Raw genomic sequence first — 20,741 nt, 5'->3', positions numbered from 1 at the left:
GCTCCTTGGTGCTCTCTGAGCTTGGTGGTTTTCTTGCAGACGTTTCATGACCCAAACTAGCCAACATCATCACTGCTAGGTTAACTCCCCTTTCTCTCTTCTAGCTCTGATGATGTTCCCTTGTTGGGTCATGAAACGTCTGCAAGAAAACAAACAAGCTCAGAGAGCACCAAGGACCCCTCATTTCAACCCTGAGCTACAAATATTCTTCTTTATTGGTACTTACTATTATTATTATCACCTCCATTAAGTCTGGGTTAACTATATTGAGGATACAGAATTTAAACATTTTTTAAAAAGTTTCCTCCCCATTAAGGAAGGGATCAAGTCCTATTTGTCCACGATGTGCCACCTCTGACTCTTCTGCTGTTGTTAAAGATCCTTATTTGCAGAGATTGGTTAAAAATATGAAGTGGTATCTGAAACAGTGTTCTCTCCCAACATTTCTGACCATCAAATCCTTTCTGCTGCCAGAAAGTGATTTCCTAGTGAAAATAAATTTGGTCGGATTGCTTAGAATTCCATGCCTGCAAAGGAAATTTAAGAACCTCTTTGCAACCGACTGATCCAACAGAGAAGATCCACTGAAATTCAGCATTGGAAAATTCCTTAATTTTGCAACAGAGGAAAGATTTCCTTTTGCCAGCCTGGAATTTCTGGCTCATCCTTGAGTTATTGAGTAGCAGGGAAAGACCGAGCTTTAATCTGCATTTACTTCCACTGTGATCAGCAGGGTGCTACCCACAGGTAAATCCGTGTAGATATCAACTGCTGCCTTAATCTTTTCAGAAACTTCTGTTGATTTAGTTGCAGAAGAGATTACGATCAGAATGGATGAATTTGGAAACAGCCAAGATGGTTTCCCAAAAGGTTGTGTATGAAATCAACCCAGATCAAGATCAGACAGGGTGACAACCAATCCACCATCAACCCTCTTGCCAGCAAATGCCCTTTCCTCTACAGTGTCAGTTTATGGAGCTGTTTTGGAAATTGGCATTGCAAACACTCAGAATTAGGTAGCTTTAAACTGAACCCTTCAAAATTGGTGCCTTACAAGGCTGATTACATTTGCTTACTTAATAAAATTAAAAAATAATTAAAATAAGGGCAAGAAAAAGGGCAGGAATGATGTCCCTTTAGCTGTCATTTTATTAAACAATCTGCTTGGCTTATTAAGAAGTTCTCATTAATTGTAACAAAAATGGCCAATATGATGGGGTTGATGAGGATTCAAAATAAAGCAGTGCTGGTATCAGTCGGTCGTCAAGTTGGTAACTCTTTTATCCCAGGCATCGGGTTGGGAGTGATGGGAACTGTAATCCAACAATTCTGTCAGGGTTTGGGGGAAATCTGGAAGCCGTTTTGCAAGAGACCCGATTGAGAGAATTTATTAGAATGCAAATTATCAAGATGGCCGGAGTTCTTCTTTATTCACAAAGTTACTGGTTTATTTTAAGAACGTTTATTGGGCGCAATGCCAAAGAAATACATTTTTAAAAAAAGATCATTAGATAAAATTATAAGCGACTTCTTTCATTTGTGGGAGCTGATTGGAATTTCCAGATCGGGGCAGTTTATAAATAATGAAAAATGGTTTGATTCTGAATTTTCTGCAGATACTTAATCACTTTTGGAACAAGGACTTTTTAGGATTGACGGATCTTAGCTCCGTTAAAAAGAGAGTCCATTCCTCTCTTGTTAAATGTCATTGAACTGTGCTCTGAATTGTAACTTTTTTCCCTTTTTGTTAGCAAAATTCTGTTACGCCACACGAAATAATAATAATCATCAAAATGCAAAACTCAACCAGCTTATGCGATCAGTCTATTTTATTTCAGCTTAATTTAAAGTGTTTAGTTTAGTTTAGTTTAGTTTAGTTTAGTTTAGTTTAGTTGTTTAGTTTAGTTTAGTTTAGTTTAGTTTAGTTTAGTTTAGTTTAGTTTAGTTTAGTTTAGTTTAGTTTTCTCCCCTGGGCAAAAGAGCATTTTGGTATTTGTAATATTTTGTAGGTTTTCCTATTTTTTCTGTGAAATCCCATCTCAGGACCCCACCATTATTTTCTACACACGCATCCTAACCATAAAGGAAGCCCAGAACTCCTTTCCCCAAAACCACCCAGATTCCTTGAATATGACTTCTTGTTTTTAAAAAACCCACTTTCCACTCCACGTACCTCTGTGGGTTCATTGTAGTACGAGGTCCACTCAGAGATGTCGTGCGATTCCATTTTAACCGAGCCCAGCATTCCAAAATCCCGGAGAGGAAAAATAATGGCTTGTCCGTGCTTAAAATTTCAAGGAGAGTGGGAAATCCTCCAATTGGTCTCTCAGGGAAGTTTTAATGCTTTATTTTAATGCTTCTCTTCTTCCCCCAAATGCGTCCGTTTGGAAACTCAGCCTAAACCCACAGACTGAAAGGAAGATTGATCTCAGAATGGCCTGCCTTCTTCCCCTTTTTCCAAAGTGTGCAGTGGCACTTTGGGAGCCAAAGACTCAAGATGCCCAGAAGTCAGAAGAGTCAACGGGTTCCCATGATTATAGGACAATCCATGCAGTTTTGGGACCCAAGGCCCAGGAGGACTTGCAGCAGGGGGCTGCCTTTGGGATGTGCAAGCTGTTTGCGTCGGTTGAAACCTGGACTGCTAGTTGTCCCGAGGTTGTCTCCCAGTATCTGAAGGGCTGTCACCTGGACAGGTCCGAGTCTTTATAAAGCTACCTCTTTATCCCAACACTCCTCCTGCTGGTTGAGTTAAGAAGTTACCACACTCTCTAGTTCTCTGGCATTGGCAAGCGAGGGAAACCAGGTCCCTCTGCCACCTGGTGGAAGGGACACAGTTGCAAGAAAGTGGGTGGCTAAATGACATCACAACCAAGGCTTGGTTGAACTTTATGGAGTGGCAACCCTCTATTAAGGGAAACATCTGGCTACTGTTTTGTATCAGGCCACTAGGCAGCTTGGTGATATTGCAAAATATTGCAGCCTACAGGTGTATTAAATTTATTTCACATTGTACATACCGTGACTTCTATTCCACACCAAGCAGGGACATATTGGCTATGTCTGGTCTAAGGAAGAGGAGGATTAGTGGTGACCTGATAGCAGCCTTCCAATATTTGAGGGGCTGCCACAAAGAAGACGAGGGGCTCCACATATTCTCCAAAGCAGGAGAAGACATAACGGATGGAAACTAGTCAAGGAGGGATCCAGCCTGGAACTAAGGAGAAATTTCCTGACAGGGAGAACAATTAACCAGTGGAATGGCTTCCCTCCAGAAGTTCTGGATGCTCCAACACTGGAAGTTTTTAAGAAGAGACTGGCTTTACTATCATTCATTTCATGTGTTTGAAGTTACATTGGCACTGAAAGCATGGTTGATGATCATTTTTCACATTTAAGACTGCAGCAGTATCTCCAGAATTTAGTATTTAAAATTTGGACACTGGGCAACTGGTTCCCATTTATGACGATTGCAGTGTCCTGGGGACATGTGATCTTGTTTTGCCACCTTCTGACAAGTCAACGGGGAAGCCAGATTCACTTAACAATCATGTTCCTAATTTCTGCAGTGATCCACTTAACAACTGTGGCAAAAGGTCGGAAAATGGAGCAAACCTCACTTTACAACTGTCTTGCTTAGCAAAGGAAATTTGGGGCTCAATTGTGGTTGCAAACGGCTCAATATAGAGGCATCCCCAGGAAGGGGTCAAAAAGGAAAGAGATTGGCTATCACCACAGGTCAAACCCTTCCCCTCACTGATGTGTGTCATGACACGACTTCACAAAGTGAGCTGCAGCTCATGAAAGCTCTGCCTTTTAATGAAGAGTGTTAGTCACAAAAGCTGGTGCCGTTCTTCTTATTTTAGCCTTTCCTGGACTCCTTACACTGACTCCTTCTTCCACATAAACCAGAGAATGATTCCACAAGACTTTAAGACTTGTGGACTTCAACTCCCAGAATTCTGGGAGTTGAAATCCACAAGTCTTAAAGTCGCCAAGTTTGGAGACCCCCTGCTATAGATCTTTGATTGCAGAGGAGTGATGAGAAGGAACCGTTTCCCACACGACGCAGCATAAGGACACGGAGGTGGGCAAGCAAGTAAGCTGGGAGAAGACTCCTGGTTCTTCCTCCAACTGTTAAGTAGGTTGTCTTTTCAGACAGCTGCTTTCAGTGGTCCAAGCTGCTGAAGCCCCTTCTTGATGGGGTCACCTTGCAACAGAGCTGATGTTGAGTAACATGGTGAGCATCGCAGCTTCATGAGCTGGGGCTGAGAGTTCTCCCTTTTCTAGGGTAGCTTTGGGTAGCCTGGTCTTCCAGTTTGAGACTCCTAAACCATTCTAGAATCTAGATGAATAGTTGCAGGAATTGGGAATGTCTGGTTTAGCAAAGGGAAGGACGAGGGATGACATGATAGCAGAGTTCCAATATTTGAGGGGCTGCCACAAGGAAGAGGGGGGTCAATCTATTCTCCAAAACACCTGAAGGCAGGACAAGAAGCAATGGATGGAAACTCATCAAGGACAGATCCAACCTAAAACTAAAGAGACATTTCCTGACAGTGAGAACAATTATAATCAGTGGAACAGCTTGCCTTCGGAAGTTCTGAGGGCTCCGTCTTCAAGAAAACATTGGACAGCCATTTGTCCAGAATGGAATAAGGCAAGAATGTCCAACCTTGGCAACTTCAAGACTTGTGGACTTCCAACTCCTAGAATTCCCCAGCCAGCATGACTCTCCTGCTTGACTAGGGGGTTGGACTAGAAGATCTCCAAGGTCCCTTCCAAGTCTTGTTATTTTATCATTCTCTTACACATTCTCCCTTTGCTCCTGCCCATGTGATGTGAAATTGTTGATTGTCAGCAACTGGCTGTTTTGCTGGTCACATGGCCTTTTAGGTGGCACCATTGTCTCTCCCAGGGGTTTCCAACCTTGGCCACTTGAAGCCTGGCGGACTTCGACTCTCAGAATTCCACAGCCAACAAAGCGTTGCTGGCTGTGGAATTCTGGGAGCTAAAGTCCGCCAGGCTTAAAGTGGCCAAGGTTGGAGACCCCGGTCTATCCCTTCTGGACTCAGGCATTGTCCATGAAAGGTGATAAGAGACCAGAGGCCCCTGCTGTAATCTTCCTGACAAATTTTGGGGTGGCAAACAAACTAAATAAAGGGCAACTTCAGATGACCAGTAAAGTTGTACATAAGGTGTGTGTTTATGTGTGTCAGTACATACACAGACACACAATAGCGGAGAAGGAGAGGAATCCATGGGGGGAAAAAAAGATAACCAAGTTTATTGACAGAGACAAGTAAAAGAAAATACAAAAACAAATTTAACCTTCTCTCTTCCCCCTCTCCCCAAAGTTTTCAATGTGGGAATCTGATCCCCACATCTTCTCCCGTCCAACCTCTTCCCCCATTGCAACACAAACACACACCAAAGTCGGCAGAACCACCGAGTGAAACAGATGTGGAAACACACACACACACACACACACATCAGAGGTTATGGGGTGGTGCCTGTATTTAGTCCCCTGCACCTCCAAATCCCATCACACCGAGTGTGCCATTCCTCCCCCCCTCCCCTTTATGGATTTATGGCCACCCTTCTTTAATTAAGAATTTTTATTTTTTTTTCTTGCCACCTAACACCACCCAGGAGATTCTTCTGTCACAGGATTCCTCTGGAGGAAGCGAGGAAGTAGAACTGAACTTGTGTGGGGGTTTTTTTGTTTATTTTTGTCCAGTGCCATCCTGAGCAAGGATAAAACGCACAGCACCCCAGAGCAGTCTCCCCTTCCAACCTGAACCCCTGTGCCCATTATTCCCAGCCTCGGCTGGCTGAGGAGAATGGGTGTGGAAGCCGAGCTCATCTTTTAAGATATGAATACACCTGGAGACGTATTCTCTGTTCTTCTCTTATTCTTTCAAGAGAGCTTGTGCGGCAGAAAGAAAATGGCAGTGGATTGGGTCCAGATTCAGTGTTTTCCTCCGCACACCTCTCAATCCTGGGATTTCTCTACTCTCTTCCACCTGACAAATTATGCATTTTAACAACATCCCCCACCCCTTTATTTTTGGCGTGCATGCTTAGTCTTTTGGTATGAAAAATACCCTCCCACCGCCTAACTGAAGATCAACACACGAGGCACTTTTTCCATCCCTCTCTTCCTCCTGCCACACTGCTTCCCCCCTAATTTCCCAGACCCTCTTTCTCCTTCTCCCCCCACCCCCCACCACACAGCATGCCTCCTTCCCTTCCCTTGATCCACACAGCAGACTTCTGAACTTCCCAACCAAGGTGCACGGATTCAGAACGGTGTCCAGCAACGGGCTGTGGTGGCCAGGCTGTGAGAACGACACATACAGAGACCGACCACCCAACGGGGAGGAGGCCTCTGAATGCAGTGGAATGGGGGAACGTGAGAAAGTGAAGCTGCAACCAGGATTAAGTAGCACCTAAGGGACCGATGTGGGCTGGGGAAGTGTTTTGGTTTGGGAAAGAGTCAAACATCAAGACATCGGAGAAAAGCGGGCCGTAGCATCTTCGCGGCGAGCAGGATGCCCCAAGAAACTTCTGAAATTTCAGAAACGCATCTGCCGAGCTCATCAACCCCACATTTCGGTCTCCCCATCCCACAAGTGAGTAGTCCATCCGCCCCCTCCCCCCCTGTAGTAGGTTACGTAGATGTGACTTCAGATATAAGCTGGCTATGGAAATAGGATTTAAAAAATAGAATTATATACAGGGCCCCCAAGTCCGCAGCGGTTTGCAGAGGATGTCAGAGGCAATAAGTTACTCCAGTCCCTGCCCCGACTGCAGGAGCCAAGGTGGGTAGGGGGCGTCCCGTGGTACACCATCCCGGATTGTAGCTGCTCCTCTCTCCTGCCTTCACGGATCGCGTTCCTTTTTTACTTTGACATCCCCCGCGAGGATGGTGGCGATCTCACCTTGCATGAAAGCCCAGGGCACGTTGGAGCCCACCAGGGGGCACTTCTCCCCGCTGGGGCAATAGACCTCACCGGCAGCTCCTTGGGCTTTAATGAAATCCCGCGAACAGGGGAAGCAGAACTTGTGGCCCGGCACCGACGGACACTGCACGAAGTGGGTGTCCTCCAGCCGCTCGTGGCAGATGGTGCAGCAGAGCGGGGTGCTGCCGGCCCCTCCGGAGGAGTCGGGGGCACTCTGGGTGCCGCTGGGCTCGGCCGCCCCGGAAGAATGGGCTCCGGAGGACGAAGACGAGGAGGAAGAGGAGGACGAGGAGGACGAAGAAGAGGTGGTGGTGGTGGCCGCTTGGCCCGGCTCTCCGTTGCGGGGCACCAAGCGGTGGGGTCCCGAGGCGGCTGGCGAAGCCGGGCTGGTGCTGTTCTGCCTGGCGGTGGTCGAGTGGACCGGATTGAGCTCCTTGCCACCCAGCGTGTCGGCCACGTTCTTCAGGGCCGTGATGGGCGAGGGGTCGTTGCGCAGGGAACCCTCGGGCAGGCCGGCTTGGGTGGGCAGGTGAGCCAGGCCAGGGGGCGGGTACAGCCCGGCGGAGGATCCCGGGGGCAGCCAGTGCTGGCGCTGCTGCTGCAGCTGCTCCTCGCCCGTCAGCTTCCCGGCCGCCAGGTCCCCCTCGGGCTCCGGGGAAGCCTTGCGGCGTCTCAATCCGGGGCGGGCAGGCGGCGCGGCCCGCAGCAGCACATTGGGTGGCCCGCCGGCTGAGGAACCGTCGAGGAACTGCTGGGGCAGCGCATCGGGCGCCGGCGGCTCGCGGAAGTAGCGCACGGCCTCGGTGAAGAGCTCGGCCAGGAGGCGCCAGTCGCCCGATCCGTGCCGCTTCTCGTACTCCAGGTACTTGTAGCCCGAGGACAGCACCTTGCCCGGCTCCTTCAGGCAGTCCTGGAACATCTGCTTGGCCACGGCCAGCACCCCGGCGAAGACGTTGCCCGAGCCGCAGGGGTACTCGGCGAAGAGCTTGAGCTCGTACTCGTAGCCCGGCCGGGCGGCGGCGTCGAAGGCGAAGATGCGCCCGGTGAGCGCGTGGTCCTTCTTGAAGCGGACGGTGAAGGGGGCGCAGCCGCACAGCGCCAGCAGCTGCTCCCGCACCGCCTTGGGCTTGCCGTGCCACTCCTCGGCGCGGGCCCGCATCGCCTCGTTCAGCTCGGCCAGGCACTCGCTGTGCCGCGCCTTCTCCTTCTCGTACTCGTAGCCCGCCCGCGACGCCGGCTTGGCCAGCTCGCCCAGCAGCGGCGAGGCCAGGGGCAGCGGGGCCGGCGCGGGACGCACGGCCGCCGCCAGCATCAGCCCCGGCGGAGGCACCAGCCCGGCCGGCGCCGGACCCACCAGAGCGCGCCGGGCCGTCGGGCTCTGCCGGCTGCCTTCGCCGCCGCTCGCCTCCTCGCCGCCGCGGCCCAGCCCGTTGGGCAAGCGCGGGCTGAGCGCGTAGTCGGGGCCGGCCAGGCGGGCTCGTTCGTAGCGCTCCAGCCCGGTCCCGCCGCCGTCCTTGGCCTGCTTGGCGCCCGGCGGCCCCGGCGATCGGCCCTCGGGCATGGCGTGGCTGCGCTTGAGCTGCCGCGCCGTCTCGATCAGCAGCTCGATGCGATCGGCGCCCTCGAAGTTGACGCAGCCCCGGCAGACGGCCTCGCTGAAGTCCCAGATCATGGCCCAGGGCATCTTGGGCAGGTCGCACAAGTAGCACCATTGTCTGCGGGACGCCTGCACCGAAGACATCTTGGCCGCCCGCCCGCGCCGGCCCCCGACGCCCAAACGCCCCCGAAACAACCGGCCCGGCGAGGGGGGAAGCTGGCCCGCCGCGCGGCCGGGAAGGGGCTCCGTGCGGGGCGGGGGAAGGAAGGAGGCAGGCAGGCCGGAGCGGGCAGGCAGGCAGACGAGGCGAAGAGGGAGGAAAAAAAGGGGGGGGGAATCCCCTCTCTCGCCTGCCCTCCTACATGGAGAAACTTACATAAGTCCCTCGCGAAGCCTTTCGGGAGATGTAGTCCTGGAACTGGAGGGAGGCGGTCTGGGTTTGCGGTGGGTGGGGGGGGGCGCTCTTAAAGGCCCCGCCGCGGTCTCATGGGCGCGGAGGTGGATTGCGGAGGCTTTCCAAATTGAGGATGTCTTTGGAGGCTCGCTCAGCTAGATGTCTCCCAGTAGTGAGCGACTACTGTTCCCATCTTTCACAAGGCACGGCACAGGGGTTGGGGAGTGGGTGATCTCATAGAGGAAAAGAGGTGCGCTAAAACGGGCCTCCAACCCTGGCCTCTTTAAGACTTGTGGACTTCAACTCCCAGAATTCCCCAGCAGGCCTGCAGCTATCTGGTTGGTTGGCTGGCTGGCTGGGGGATTCTGGAAGTTGAAGTCTACAAGTCTTAAAGTTGCCAAAGTGTAGAGAATCCTGCACTAAAAACCCTTACGAGGATGGTCCATCTGTCCATGGTCCCCTGTCCATCCTCCACAGAGGTGTTCTTTTGCTCTTTTGCTTATTGATTAAAGCACGTAAATCTCATGAGATGGGCAGTGAACGAATGTAATAAATAACAAATAAATGAATTTGGGGTGTCAGTAATAAAACGGCTTGTTTTCCCCAGGAACTAAGGATTCCCCACTTTCTCCTTTTCCTGCCTTTGCCTTTATGTTCCAGATGTTCCAGATGTCCAAATATTGTCTCTCAACTATTGCAGAAGGACTGATTCAGATAACCACTTTCCCTGTAAATCACAGGTTTAATCTTCAACTTTTATCATGGGTGGTCCTGCCCCCACCGCTTTTTGGGGTGCAGGTGAAGGCTCCGAGGCCCAGGATGTCTCTGCCCCTCAAAAAGCTGTACCTGCCCTTCCTACGTAGGATACCCAAGATCCAAGAAAGAGTTAACTGGGCTTTTCAGTGTTAAGGAAAAGGAAAATACATTACCCACTTGGCAAAGCGGCTTGAAAGCCCGGATGTTGGGCTGTGGTGCATTTCCGCCTGCGCCACTTCCTCTTTTTCTTTCTTTTTTTTTTCCTTTTGCAAATCAGCCCTTCCCCTGCAGTTCAAAGTTCAACTATGGGGGGCTGCTGCTGCTAAGGGGGTTCTCGACAGGCAGAGAGAAATTTTTTTTTAAAAAACTCCATAAAATCCACAAGGAAGAGGCGGTGAAGATGAAAGCCACTTCTTCCGTTTTGCCCAGCCAGAGTGAGTTCCAGGGTTCACTTTCAGCCAGAGAGCTGGCATGGTGGCCCTTTGCAAATCCTTGCAACGATTAATGGAGAGAACGTGGTTGGTGTGCAGAGAATAGGCCCAGCGTTGTTTAACCCCGTGGTTTTTCAAACTTGGCAACTGTGAGATGTAGGGACTTCAAGTCCCAGAATTCCCCTAGACAATTTTCTCCAGCTCCCAAATATCCTGCAAGGATGGCATTGAATGGTGGTAGTTGGCAGTACCCAGAAGCCCCCATGGGGGATTCAAAGGGAGCGGGGCGTGTGTATTCAAGCAGGCATCGCTTCCCTTCCAGACATCAAGGCAGCCATTCAAAATCCCTCGTTGCTTTTTATTTGGGATCAACCACCATTTTTTCCTCTTTCCCAGTTAATTTTTTTTTTTTTTACATCTAGGTTTGTGGGTCTTTGGAAAGAGCACTGAAATATTTTAATCACAAATCTAGTGGCTTTCCAGGAGACTGGGATGGATGGAGCCTACGCAACCCCTGGATGGGCTTTGCAAAGAGCCTTTCATAGAATTGAGGCCTCTGTGGAAACTGGGGTCTCATTTGTTCTGCCATCTGAGCCGAAATGGTCACGTGGCAGTGCCCGATGGCTGGACGGGAGGAGATGTTTCTCCAGAAGCCTCAGCCAGCCCAACAGATGGCCAGAGCCTGACTGCATCCCCGTTGCAAATGAAGGACTCTAACAGAAGAGAATTTTGGGAGCTTGGGGTTGAAAGGTGGGGTCCTTGGTGCTCTCTGAGCTTGGTTGTTTCTTGCAGATGTTTCATGCAGATGTTTCATGACCCAGCTAGGTAACATTATCAGCGCTAGAAGGTATTTGTGGAGAGCAGGAGGAGGGGGAGAGGGGCAGGAGGACAACAACTGTGGGGTCCTTGTTGCTCCCTGAACTTGGTTGTTTCTTGCACATGTTTCATCATCCAACTAGGGATTGTCATCAGTGCTAGAAGGGAGGGAAGGGGGAGGGGGAGGAGGACTGTGGGGTCCTTGTTGCTCTCTGAACTTGGTTGTTTCTTGCAGACGTTTCATGACCCAACTAGGGAACATCATCAGTGCTAGAAGGGAATGGGGTTTGTGGAGAGGAAGAGGAAAACTGGGGGGTCCTTGGTGCTCCTAGCTTGGTCGTTTTCTTCCAGACGTTCCATGACTCAATGAGATAACCACATCAGTGACAGAAGGGATGGGGATTTGTGGAGAGGAGGGGGAGGGAGAGGACGACAACTGTGTGGTCCTTGTTGCTCCTTGAACTTGGTTGTTTCCTTCCAGATGTTTCATCACCCAACTAGGTAACATCATCAGTGCTACTGTTGCTGATACCGAGCACCGATGATAATACTGGTTGGGTTATAAAATGTCTTGCTGAGCAGTGGAAATTTCTGTTCAGTCGTAAGTCGGGGACTACCTATGTGAGCAAAACCAGCAGTATGAAACATTTCTCCCCCCCCTCTTTTTTTTTGGGTGGGGGGTGAGAATATTTCTCAAATGACCGACTTTATCCCTTTTGCATCTTAAGAAGGCGTGAACTCGACCTTCCCCGCCTGCTACCCTACCCTGGCTTAATGCTCATGTGCCACAGGTGTTCAAGTGAAAACTTAACAAATCCCCCAGAAAGATCTGATGATCGTATGAAAATAGTTTATTGAGGGTCTGCCAGAGGGAATCCAAAGGCATTGATTGCCACAGGCTTTCTTCTCTGCGATGCTCCTGTGATCTTCCTGCTTCCGGCCTGGCCCGAAACTTCACCAAAAGTTAAAGTTTCTTTTCCAGACTAAAGGGGCCTGGACCAGCTCCCCAGATGGTGGGAGGGAGCAAATAAGACCGTTGCATTGTGGGAACAGAACTGCAGGAGCCCTGGGTCTCGCTAAACATTCCAACCAATTTACAGGAAGTCCTCGACTTACAACCGTTCGTTTAGTGACCGAAGTGACGACGGCACTGAAAAAAGTGACCAATGACCGTTTTTCACCACTTACGACCATTGCAGCATCCCCATGTTCACATGATCAACATTCGGATGCTTGGCAACCGGCTCGTATTTATGACGGTTGCGGGGTCTCAGGATCACATGATCCCCTTTTGCGACCTTCCGACCAGCAAAATCAACGGGGAGGCCAGATTCGCAAGCGAGGTCACAGGGCGGGGCGAAGCGCACTTAACAAATGTCTCCCTTAGCAACAGAAAGTTTGGGCTCAATTATGGTTGTAAGTCGAGGACTGCCTGTCCTATGTGGCCCTATCAATTTTTTTCAGGCTTTTTTCCCAGCAAGCCTTCCCTTTGGAATTGAAGACCAACATTCCCCCGATGGAGAAGTGAGCAGCAGTGCGTGGCAGCCCACGAGGCGTGGAATAAATGTTTGCAGTTCTGCTTGGACCACAGAAATCAGCAGAGGGGACCCCAGGGACTGGCCGGGAGTGCGGCCACCACGAGCCCTGGCATCAGAAGTGGGCGTAGTGCACAGGGGTCTAGCTTGCCCCCTCTGTGGGAAGACGGAGGGCGAGACTGAAACAGCCATCCCAGGGAAACAGTCCCCCCTCTGCCTTTCCTTTTTCGATGGGGGGGCAACACATCTGTCCGGATGCTCACAAATTCTTCCAGCGCCCTCTGCGTTTCCGAGTTGGGGTCCCCTTCCTTCGCTTCTGTGCTGGAGGGGTCCGGTTTGTAGATGGCCCCCTTTCAGTCCCAGGCTCTTCCTGCCCTGGAGATAGCTCCAACTTGGCAGGCACGCCCTCCCGAGGACTGGCAGTCTCTGTGCCCGGGGCTGCCGTGGGGAGACTGTATTCCCCATGTGGGGGCAACAGACCATTTGGCAAAGCTGGAAGGAGGGGCACCAGTGCTGCCACCACGTCCGTCAGCCTTTCCAGGCCTTGCCGCAGGGTGTAGGTCAGCTCCCGGATGGCTGTGGCCGTCTCCCTCTGAGCCTGAAGGAAGTCCAGAGAGGGCTCGACAGGCAGGTCCAGGTGGGCACGTCGGCGCCGCAGCGGGGGCGAAATCGAAGGGCAGGGAGTGGTACCCAACAACTCTCCGGGGGACTGTTCGGGATGTGGCCGGCAGCCTAGGCAGGATGGAGATGGAGCCAGCTGGACAATCTGCAGTGATGAGGTTTGGCCTGGAGGGGGCGCTGGCGAGTCACGTTCCTTGGGTTTCAGCAAGCATGAAGGCTGGACAGAGGTCTCTGGGCTGCTGGAGACGTTGGCCCTGGCGGCCAGATCTGTAGGGGCTAAGGAAAGAGAGTTACTGTGGTGGAATTGGGTCTGGATTCCCAGGAAGGAGGGGCTGCATTTCAGAGGGGAAAGGGGCAGTGAAGTTTACATCGCTTGTGTGAGAGAAAGAGGGTGAAGATGGCTCCTCCATAACAGTTCCCCAGAATATATCTAGAGTTATGCAAATAGTTAGAATAACAGAGTTGGAAGGGACCTTGGAGGTCTTCTAGTCCAACCCCCTACTTAGGCAGGAAAGCCTACACCACTTCAGACAAATGGTTATCCAACATCTTAAAAACTTCCAGTGTTGGAGCATTTGCAACTTCTGGAGGCAAGTTGTTCCACTGGTTAATTGTTCTCACTGCCAGGAAATTTCTCCTTAGTTCTAAGTTGCTTCTCTTCTTGATTAGTTTCCACCCATTGCTTCTTGTCCTGCCTTCAGGGGCTTTGGAGAACAGCTTGACTCCCTCTTCTTTGGGGCAACCCCTGAGATATTGGAAGACTGCTATCATGTCTCCCCTCGTCCTTCTTTTCATTAAACTAGACATACCCAGTTCCTGCAACTGTTCTTCATATGTTTTAGCCTCCAGTCCTCTAATCCTCTTTGTTGCTTTTCTCTGCATTCTTTCTAGAGTCTCCACATCTTTTTTACATCGTGGCGACCAAAACTGGATGCAATATTCCAAGTGTGGCCTTACCAAGGACTTATAAAGTGGTATTAACACTTTACGTGATCTTGATTCTATCCCTCTGTTTATGCAGCCTAGAACTGTGTTGGCTTTTTTGGCAGCTGCTGCACACGGCTGGCTCCTATCCAAATGGTTGTCCCCTAGGACTCCAAGATCTCTCTCGCAGTTACTACTATTGAGCAAGGGACCACCTGTACTGTACCTGTGCATTTTGTTTTTCTTGCCTAAATGTAAAACCTTATTTTTTTCACCATTGAATTTCATTTTGTTCGCTAGCGCCCAATGTTCAAGTCTGTCAAGTTCCTTCTGCATCTTAAGCCTATCTTCTGGAGCGTTGGCTATTCCTGCCACCTTGGTGTCATCTGCAAACTTGATGAGTTCCCCATCCATCCCCTCATCTGAGTCATTGATGAAGATGTTGAAGAGTACTGGGCCTAAAACAGAACCTTGGGTACTCCACTGCATACTTCCCTAGTGTCGTGTCCCACTCCTCCGCTGACGGCCGGGTCAGGGAAATCCGAATCAGGCTTGCCTCTGCAGCTCTGCCCAAAGTCCTAGCAAAGTCCTCAGAGCAGGCAGGAGACCAGTAAGTGACTTCAGCAAGATAAGTTCGACTTTGCCTGACTCAGAGACTGCCAGAAAGCAGATCCTTTATATAGGCCATGGGGTGTGGCTCCATGACTCAGCACTCATTAAGGCCTGCCCCTCCCTTCCTTCTGTTGCCTCCGCCTATCCAATCTTCTGATGCGAGGATCACTCCAATCAGCTGTTGTTGGAAGTAAACTTTCCTCAGGCTCACATGCTGTGGAGGAGGGGGAGGGGTCTAGCTGCTCCGTTTGCCTGGGCATGGAGCCAGGGCTGGGGCCGGGAGACATACATTCCTCTGCAGCTTGTCTGGGCATGGAGCCAGGGCTGGGGCCGGGAGGCATACATTCCTCCGTGTTCGGGAGCAGATAAGCAGACCCCGGCTGTGGTGAGGGCGGACAAGACACAACACCTAGTTAGTTTAGGGTCCTTGGTGTTCTCTGAGCTTGGTTGTTTTCTTGCAGATGCTCCATTGCCCATTTAGATAATATCATCAGTGCTAGAAGGCAATGGGATTTCTGGAGAGGCAGAGGAGAAAGAGGAGGAGGAGGCAGCTAAGAGGAAGAGAAGGAGAAGGAGGACCCCATAGCTTGGTGGTTTCTTGCAGACATCTTATTACCCAGCTAGGTAACATCTTCAGTGCTAGAAGGGAGTGGGGTTTGTGGGGAGGAGGACGATTGTATGGTCCTTGATACTCTCTGAAATTGATGGCTTTCCTGCAGACATTTCATGCCCCAACTAGGTAACATCATCAGCCTCTTTACCAGTTTCTTTAGTCTGGCAAGATTCTGTCTATAGATGGGGAACAACAACAACAATTACTCAGAAGTAACTCCACGTGTTGTTCTTGGGGCCTGGCAGTTACCAGCCTTCTGGCATCTCCAACCCAGCTGCTCTCCTCGACACCACCACCAGTCCAAAGGGAGCCTCCCGTGCCAGCACACCTGCCGAGAAATGGCCACATGACGGCTGAGTTTCTCTCGTCCAGATGGATATTGCTGGTATGCAGGGAAGGTGGCAGAGAGATCTCATGGGGATGCTGCAATGGTCGTAAGTGTGAAAAACGGTCTCATGTCACTTTTTCCAGTGCCGTCGTAACTTCGAATGGTTACTAAATGAACTGTTGTAAATAGAGGACTATCCGTAATGGTTTGTTTGTCTGAATAAAAGAACACCGGAGTTTATTAATCCAGCACTTTAAAAAAAAAAGAGATTAAAAAAATTGTGGCAAGAGTTTGTAAAATCTACATTGATTTAACTACACTGAGGTCTTTGGATTTTTTTGTGTGTCTTTCGCTGCGGTAAATTTCCTATGCCAGAAGTGAATATTTTATTTCCGTGGCACCAGCCGCAGCGGAGAGATGGACTCATCTGTTGCCTTTTTTAAAATTGGGGGTGAGGAGGGTGGGCTCAAACTTTGCCTGAAGGGTTGTCCTGCCCCACAGCAATAGAGCATTTTTATAATTTATTGGGAGAGAAAGTTAAAGAGCTTATTATGGCCACAAACCAGCTCAAAGCAAATGCAAAATTCAAAGCAGCTGTTCCCAAACCACCAATAATAAAAATAAGCAGGAGGACCCGGAACTGTGAAACCTTAGTGGGAGTGAATAATTAGATTAATTAAACAGTGTTTGAATATTTGAGGGCCTGCCACAGAGAAGGTGGGGGGGGTCAACCTATTCTCCAAAGCCCCTGAGGGCAGGACAAGCAGCAATGGACGGAAACTAATGAAGGAGAGAAGCAACCTGGAACTAAGGAGAAATTCCCTGACGGTGAGGACAATTAACCAGTGGAACGACTTGCCTCCAGAAGTTGTGGGTGCTTCCATCACGGGAGGCTTTTAAGAAGAGATTGGACAGTTCCTTGTCTGGAATTGTATAGGGTCTCCTGTCTGAGCAGGAGGTTGGACTGGAAGACCTCCAAGGTCCCTTCCAACTCGGCAATTCTCTTAGGTTAAAGTCGTCTATTGGCTTGTCAATGGTAGGGAAGCTCTTGGCTCATGTTCAGAGGCACCCTGGCAAGCCTGTCACCTTTCCTCGGATTACATTTGGGCCCTTTTTTCATTTAGAAACCAGCTGCAGGTACTGGCAACTGTCTCTCCCTCCACCGGAACCTAATCCGGTCCAAATGCCAACCCACCTCTTGACAAGTTGGTCCAGAGTGTTCCTGCTCCCTGATGCCCAACTGACCCTTTGGCCCCAGGACCGTAGCTACTCACCGATGCCATGCTCAGCTGCCGGTTGGTAACTGGGAGGCCCAAAGCCCGACGTGCCCTGCATAAGCCTAGACTCTGCCCCTCCTGGACCTGGGATCACACCGGGCCCCAGGATGGCAAAGAGCGTCTCCTCTTCGGCCGAGAAGGCCTCGTCGCCAGCATTGCCCGTCCCTTGGGTGGAGTGGGGCACCCGCGCCAGCTTCTCCTTGGTGCGCCGCTTGAAGTCATTCCAGCGTTTCTGCACCTCCTGGCCAGTGCGCTTCCAGCTGGTGATGCTGTTGATCTTGCCAGCGATGCCCTCCCAGACCCTCCGGCGTTCGGCCACCGTCACCCGCCGGCTCTGGGTGCCATAAAGCTTGCCATAGTTGGCTCGCACTTCCTGGATCAGGATCTGGTTCTCCTCGTACGAGAAACGAGGTTTGCGAAGACGGGTGATCTCCTCGCTGTCCCCAGACATCTCCGGCCACCGGATCCCTTCTTAAGGGGGACGGGTTTCCTGCCCTGGGGACCCTCGTCCCGGCAGTTGGGTGAAGATGGTGGGCACTGCCAGGGGTCTCAGCTGGGGGCTGCGTGGCAGGCAGTGACAGGTGGGGGGGGAGCAGCTGAGGCTGGTTCTGCTGCTCCAGGGAGCAAGTGGAAAGCTCCTTCGGGCATCGCTGGGCAGGAGCCTGGCAGCCTGCAGGCTGGCACAGGGGACCCCCCCCTCAAGAAGAAAGCAATGGGAGGGGGGTAGCCTGGCTGCTGGGCCCCTCTGCTTCACAAGGTGTTTTCCTTCAGGCCTCCCAGCTCTCCATGAATGTCCATTCAAGGCTGCCCGGCTCCATCTGATGCCAGCCTCTCTCTCTCTCTCTCTCCTCCCTCCCTTCTCTTCCTCTTCCTCCTCCTCCTCCTCCTCGGGCATGCTCACTGCTTAGCCGCACTCCCAGCAGGCCGTGGGGGCAGCCGAGTGGTTTCCATAGCAACCGTGGCCTGCTGCCTGCCCCCCCCCCGCCTCCTCCGGCCAGCCCCAAAGCCTGCTGCTGCTGCTGCCAATTTGGAGCGGCAGGAACACTCTGGGTCACAAGCCCCAGGTGGGGGTCCTCTTGGCCACATCTCTTCCCTCCCCCCAGTGGGGGTAAAAAGGCATGAAAAGCAGAGCTTGGCACCCCCAGTTCTAGGGGGTTGTTAACCCTTTGGGGGTTGGGGGAGAAGATTTTTGTCATTTGCCTTTGCAGAATGGGACTCTCTGCTGATGGGAATCCAGGTTCCCTTTAATCTCCTCTGGCTGATCTTCAGCCAGCAGGGACCAAGGTTTTATTTGGTCCCCATTTCCCCATCTTCGGGGATCCTGCAAAGATGCTAAAATAAATAATAAAATAAAATGAAATAAAAATTCATTGGCCTGTTGTTGGGCAAACGACCAGCAGGTGGCAGTACTGGAGCAGACTAGCATGCAAACCAACTCCATTCTCGGCTATGATCCCTGTTTTGTCATTTCAGATGTTATTAAACTTACTACATAGAGCCCTTTTTCTCAACCATGATAACTGGACGCTTTGTCGACTTCAACTCCAAGAATTCTGGCTGGGGAATTCTACCTGTATTTAATGTGGTCCTCACTCATAGATGTTAATTTTTTTAATGAATGCATTTTAACTTTGTGTTAAACTTTATCTTGCTTATTATCTATTAAAGATGGATGGATGGATGGGAGGGAGGGAGGGAGGAAGGAAGGATAGACAGACAGCTAGATGTATAGAGGTAGTTCTTCACTTAAGACCACAATTGACCCCAAAATTTCCATTACTAATGGAAAACAGAATTTTGCCCTATTTTATAGCCTTCCTTGCCACATTTGTTAAGCGAATCACTGCAGTTGTTAAATTAGTAAAATGGTTGATAAGTGAATCTGGCTTCCCCATTGACTTTGCCCCCCCCCCAAAAATCACAAAAAGGGATCATGTGACCCCCAAGACATTGCGACCATCATAACCATCATAAAAGGGCCGTGCTGGTAAGAAGCCTGTTATTAGAACACAGTTGCCTGCAATTACTGCAGGTTCTAGTCCCACCAGGTCCAAGGTTGACTCAGCCTTCTATCCTTTATAAGATAGGTAAAATGAGGACCCAGATTGTTGGGGGGGGCAATAAGTTGACTTTGTAAATATACAAATAGAATGAGACTATTGCCTTACACACTATAAGCCGCCCTGAGTCTTCGGAGAAGGGCGGGACATAAATGTAAATTAAAAAAACAACAACTACGAGTCGGTTGCCAAACGTCTGAATTTTGATCACGTGACCCTGGAGAGGGTGCAATGATCAAGTGTGAAAAACGGTCATCGGTCACTATTTTCAGTGCTGCTGTAACTTCGCACTCAAAGAACCCTTGTAAACTGTTGGGAACCATCTGGAAATCTTCAAAGGCCCCGGGTCATTTTGCTCAATGAAGAAATGTATAGTTTTATTGGATTGGAGTCTCTTTACCTAGTTTTAGGAGTTGAGACCAATCACATTTCAGGCCCAGGTTTGCATACAAATATTGAAAATTCAAAAGCATTTGTGAAGTTTCCCTCCCCCGCCGTGCTTTCCTCCCACCTCTGCTCTGTGGAGGGTGCAGGCTGTGAAATTGCACAACCAACGTGCGTGAGTGTGTGTCGTCTTTTCTTTTCCTTTGGAGTAAAAAAAAAATCAATTCTCCAGCAAGTCTAGGAGGGGGCCAGGTGGATAAAAAGGAAGGGTGGATCCCCTGGGTGGATCCCTCAGCCCCCATCAGGGAATTGGGGGGGGAGAGGAAGGACGTGGTGGCAGTCCTCCTTGGAGGGTGGGGGGGGGTTCCTTGGGGGCTCAGCTTCCTTTGCCCGGGATCAGACAGCAGGACCAGGGGTGGGGGTCTCTGGGGAATTTGTGGGGCGGGGTGGTGGGGCGCGTCCAGGCTGCCCGGAGTCCAGATGTGTCAGCCACGGACAATAGGCAAGCAGGAAAGGACAGACAGATGGGCCAGCCGAGACAATGGCCGGCCGCTTAACATTCAGGAGCTGTTCTCCGCTGACTTGCTGCCCCCCCCCCTCGCTATTGAGCCGGCCAAAAACTGCCAGGATGAAAAGCCCATCTGCTCAAGGCTCTCTGCCCCCCTCCCCCTCTACCCCCATTCACTTGAGAAGCAAAGAGGGCCTGAAAGAGAGAAAGGGAGGCTGCCCGGCTTCCCCGGCTTCTCCTCTGTGCCATGAGGGCTGCAAATAGTGTGTGTGTGTGTGGGGGGGTTTCAATGCAGCTCTCGGCATGTGGATTGATTCTTTCTTTCTTTCTTTCTTTCTTTCTTTCTTTCTTTCTTTCTCTTCTCTTTTTCTTTTTCCTTCCTTCTCTACTTCCTTCCTTCCTTCCACCCTTCTTCTTTTCTTTCATTTTCTCTTCTTCCATTCCCTCTTTTCCTTCCTTCCTGCCTTCATTACGTCCTTTCTTCCTCCTTTTCTCCCTCCCTTCCTTTCTCCCCTTCCTTTCTCTTCCTCTTTTCCCTCCCTTCTCTTTCCCCGTCCTTCCTTCCTCCCTCCCTCCCTCCCTCCCTCCCTCCTTCTTCCTTTCTCTCCTTCCCTTTCTCTCCTACCTTCTTTCTTTTCCTCCCTTTCCTCTTTTTTCCCCCTCCCTTCTCAATTTCTCCTCCCTCCCTCCCATTGCCCATTACAGAAGCTGAGGAAACAGAGTAAGCTATCGACTACCTACCTAAGTGTCTGGATATCAAAGCCATTTACATTTTTGATGTAAATGTACATTTTTGTACATTTTTGAAAGCAAATATTCAAAAATGGAAAACAGTTCTAACAGCAAACGGGGAGAACATTGAGGAAGTCAACATCTGACAAGGAATCTTCCTGGGGGACTCACTTTAACCACTACTGTTCAAC

The 20,741-nt window shown here is 50.6% G+C and overlaps 3 protein-coding genes across 4 annotated transcripts in view; all 3 read right to left on the bottom strand.

Annotated features, from left to right (window-relative positions):
* FOXA3 (forkhead box A3) overlaps nucleotides 1–9,918 on the bottom strand; it is a 32,352-nt gene extending 22,434 nt beyond the window's left edge. The window contains exon 1 of one of the 2 annotated variants that reach the window (XM_058196055.1): nucleotides 9,887–9,918. Coding sequence is in view for 1 of the 2 variants with exons in the window: in XM_058196054.1 (XP_058052037.1) it covers nucleotides 2,174–2,245 (72 nt within the window). In the remaining variant the exon portion in view is untranslated. Of the gene's footprint in view, nucleotides 1–2,173; nucleotides 2,627–9,886 lie in introns of those variants that run through there. The other variant, XM_058196054.1, reaches the window with a different exon arrangement.
* IRF2BP1 (interferon regulatory factor 2 binding protein 1) lies at nucleotides 6,660–8,934 on the bottom strand. The gene has a single exon (XM_058196053.1). It carries the CDS (start codon nucleotides 8,701–8,703, stop codon nucleotides 6,883–6,885), a length of 1,821 nt encoding a protein of 606 aa, XP_058052036.1. The 5' UTR covers nucleotides 8,704–8,934; the 3' UTR covers nucleotides 6,660–6,882.
* A 2,516-nt stretch (nucleotides 9,919–12,434) lies between the features above and the next one.
* MYPOP (Myb related transcription factor, partner of profilin) lies at nucleotides 12,435–17,717 on the bottom strand. Its single transcript, XM_058196080.1, has 2 exons — nucleotides 16,864–17,717; nucleotides 12,435–13,388 (listed from the first exon to the last, which is right to left on the bottom strand). The coding sequence occupies exons 1-2, from the start codon at nucleotides 17,315–17,317 to the stop codon at nucleotides 12,751–12,753; spliced, it is 1,092 nt and encodes a 363-aa protein (XP_058052063.1). The 5' UTR covers nucleotides 17,318–17,717; the 3' UTR covers nucleotides 12,435–12,750.
* Between the last annotated feature and the right edge of the window lie 3,024 nt (nucleotides 17,718–20,741).

The sequence above is a fragment of the Ahaetulla prasina genome, chromosome 10, assembly GCF_028640845.1.
Source record: "Ahaetulla prasina isolate Xishuangbanna chromosome 10, ASM2864084v1, whole genome shotgun sequence".
NCBI classification, from domain to species: domain Eukaryota; kingdom Metazoa; phylum Chordata; class Lepidosauria; order Squamata; family Colubridae; genus Ahaetulla; species Ahaetulla prasina.
The sequence above is the reverse complement of the archived record's forward strand: the minus strand, read 5'-3'. Positions and strand labels throughout refer to the sequence as shown.

What these genes read in the sequence shown, in the direction of transcription:
- IRF2BP1 (XM_058196053.1), bottom strand. Translation starts at nt 8,703, where the DNA reads ATGTCTTCGGTGCAGGCGTCCCGCAGACAATGGTGCTACTTGTGCGAC.
- MYPOP (XM_058196080.1), bottom strand. Translation starts at nt 17,317, where the DNA reads ATGTCTGGGGACAGCGAGGAGATCACCCGTCTTCGCAAACCTCGTTTC. An exon ending in GGCAGCTGAGCATGGCATCG is followed by an intron (nt 13,389 to 16,863) that starts GTGAGTAGCTAC and finishes CTCTTTCCTTAG; the next exon opens with CCCCTACAGATCTGGCCGCC.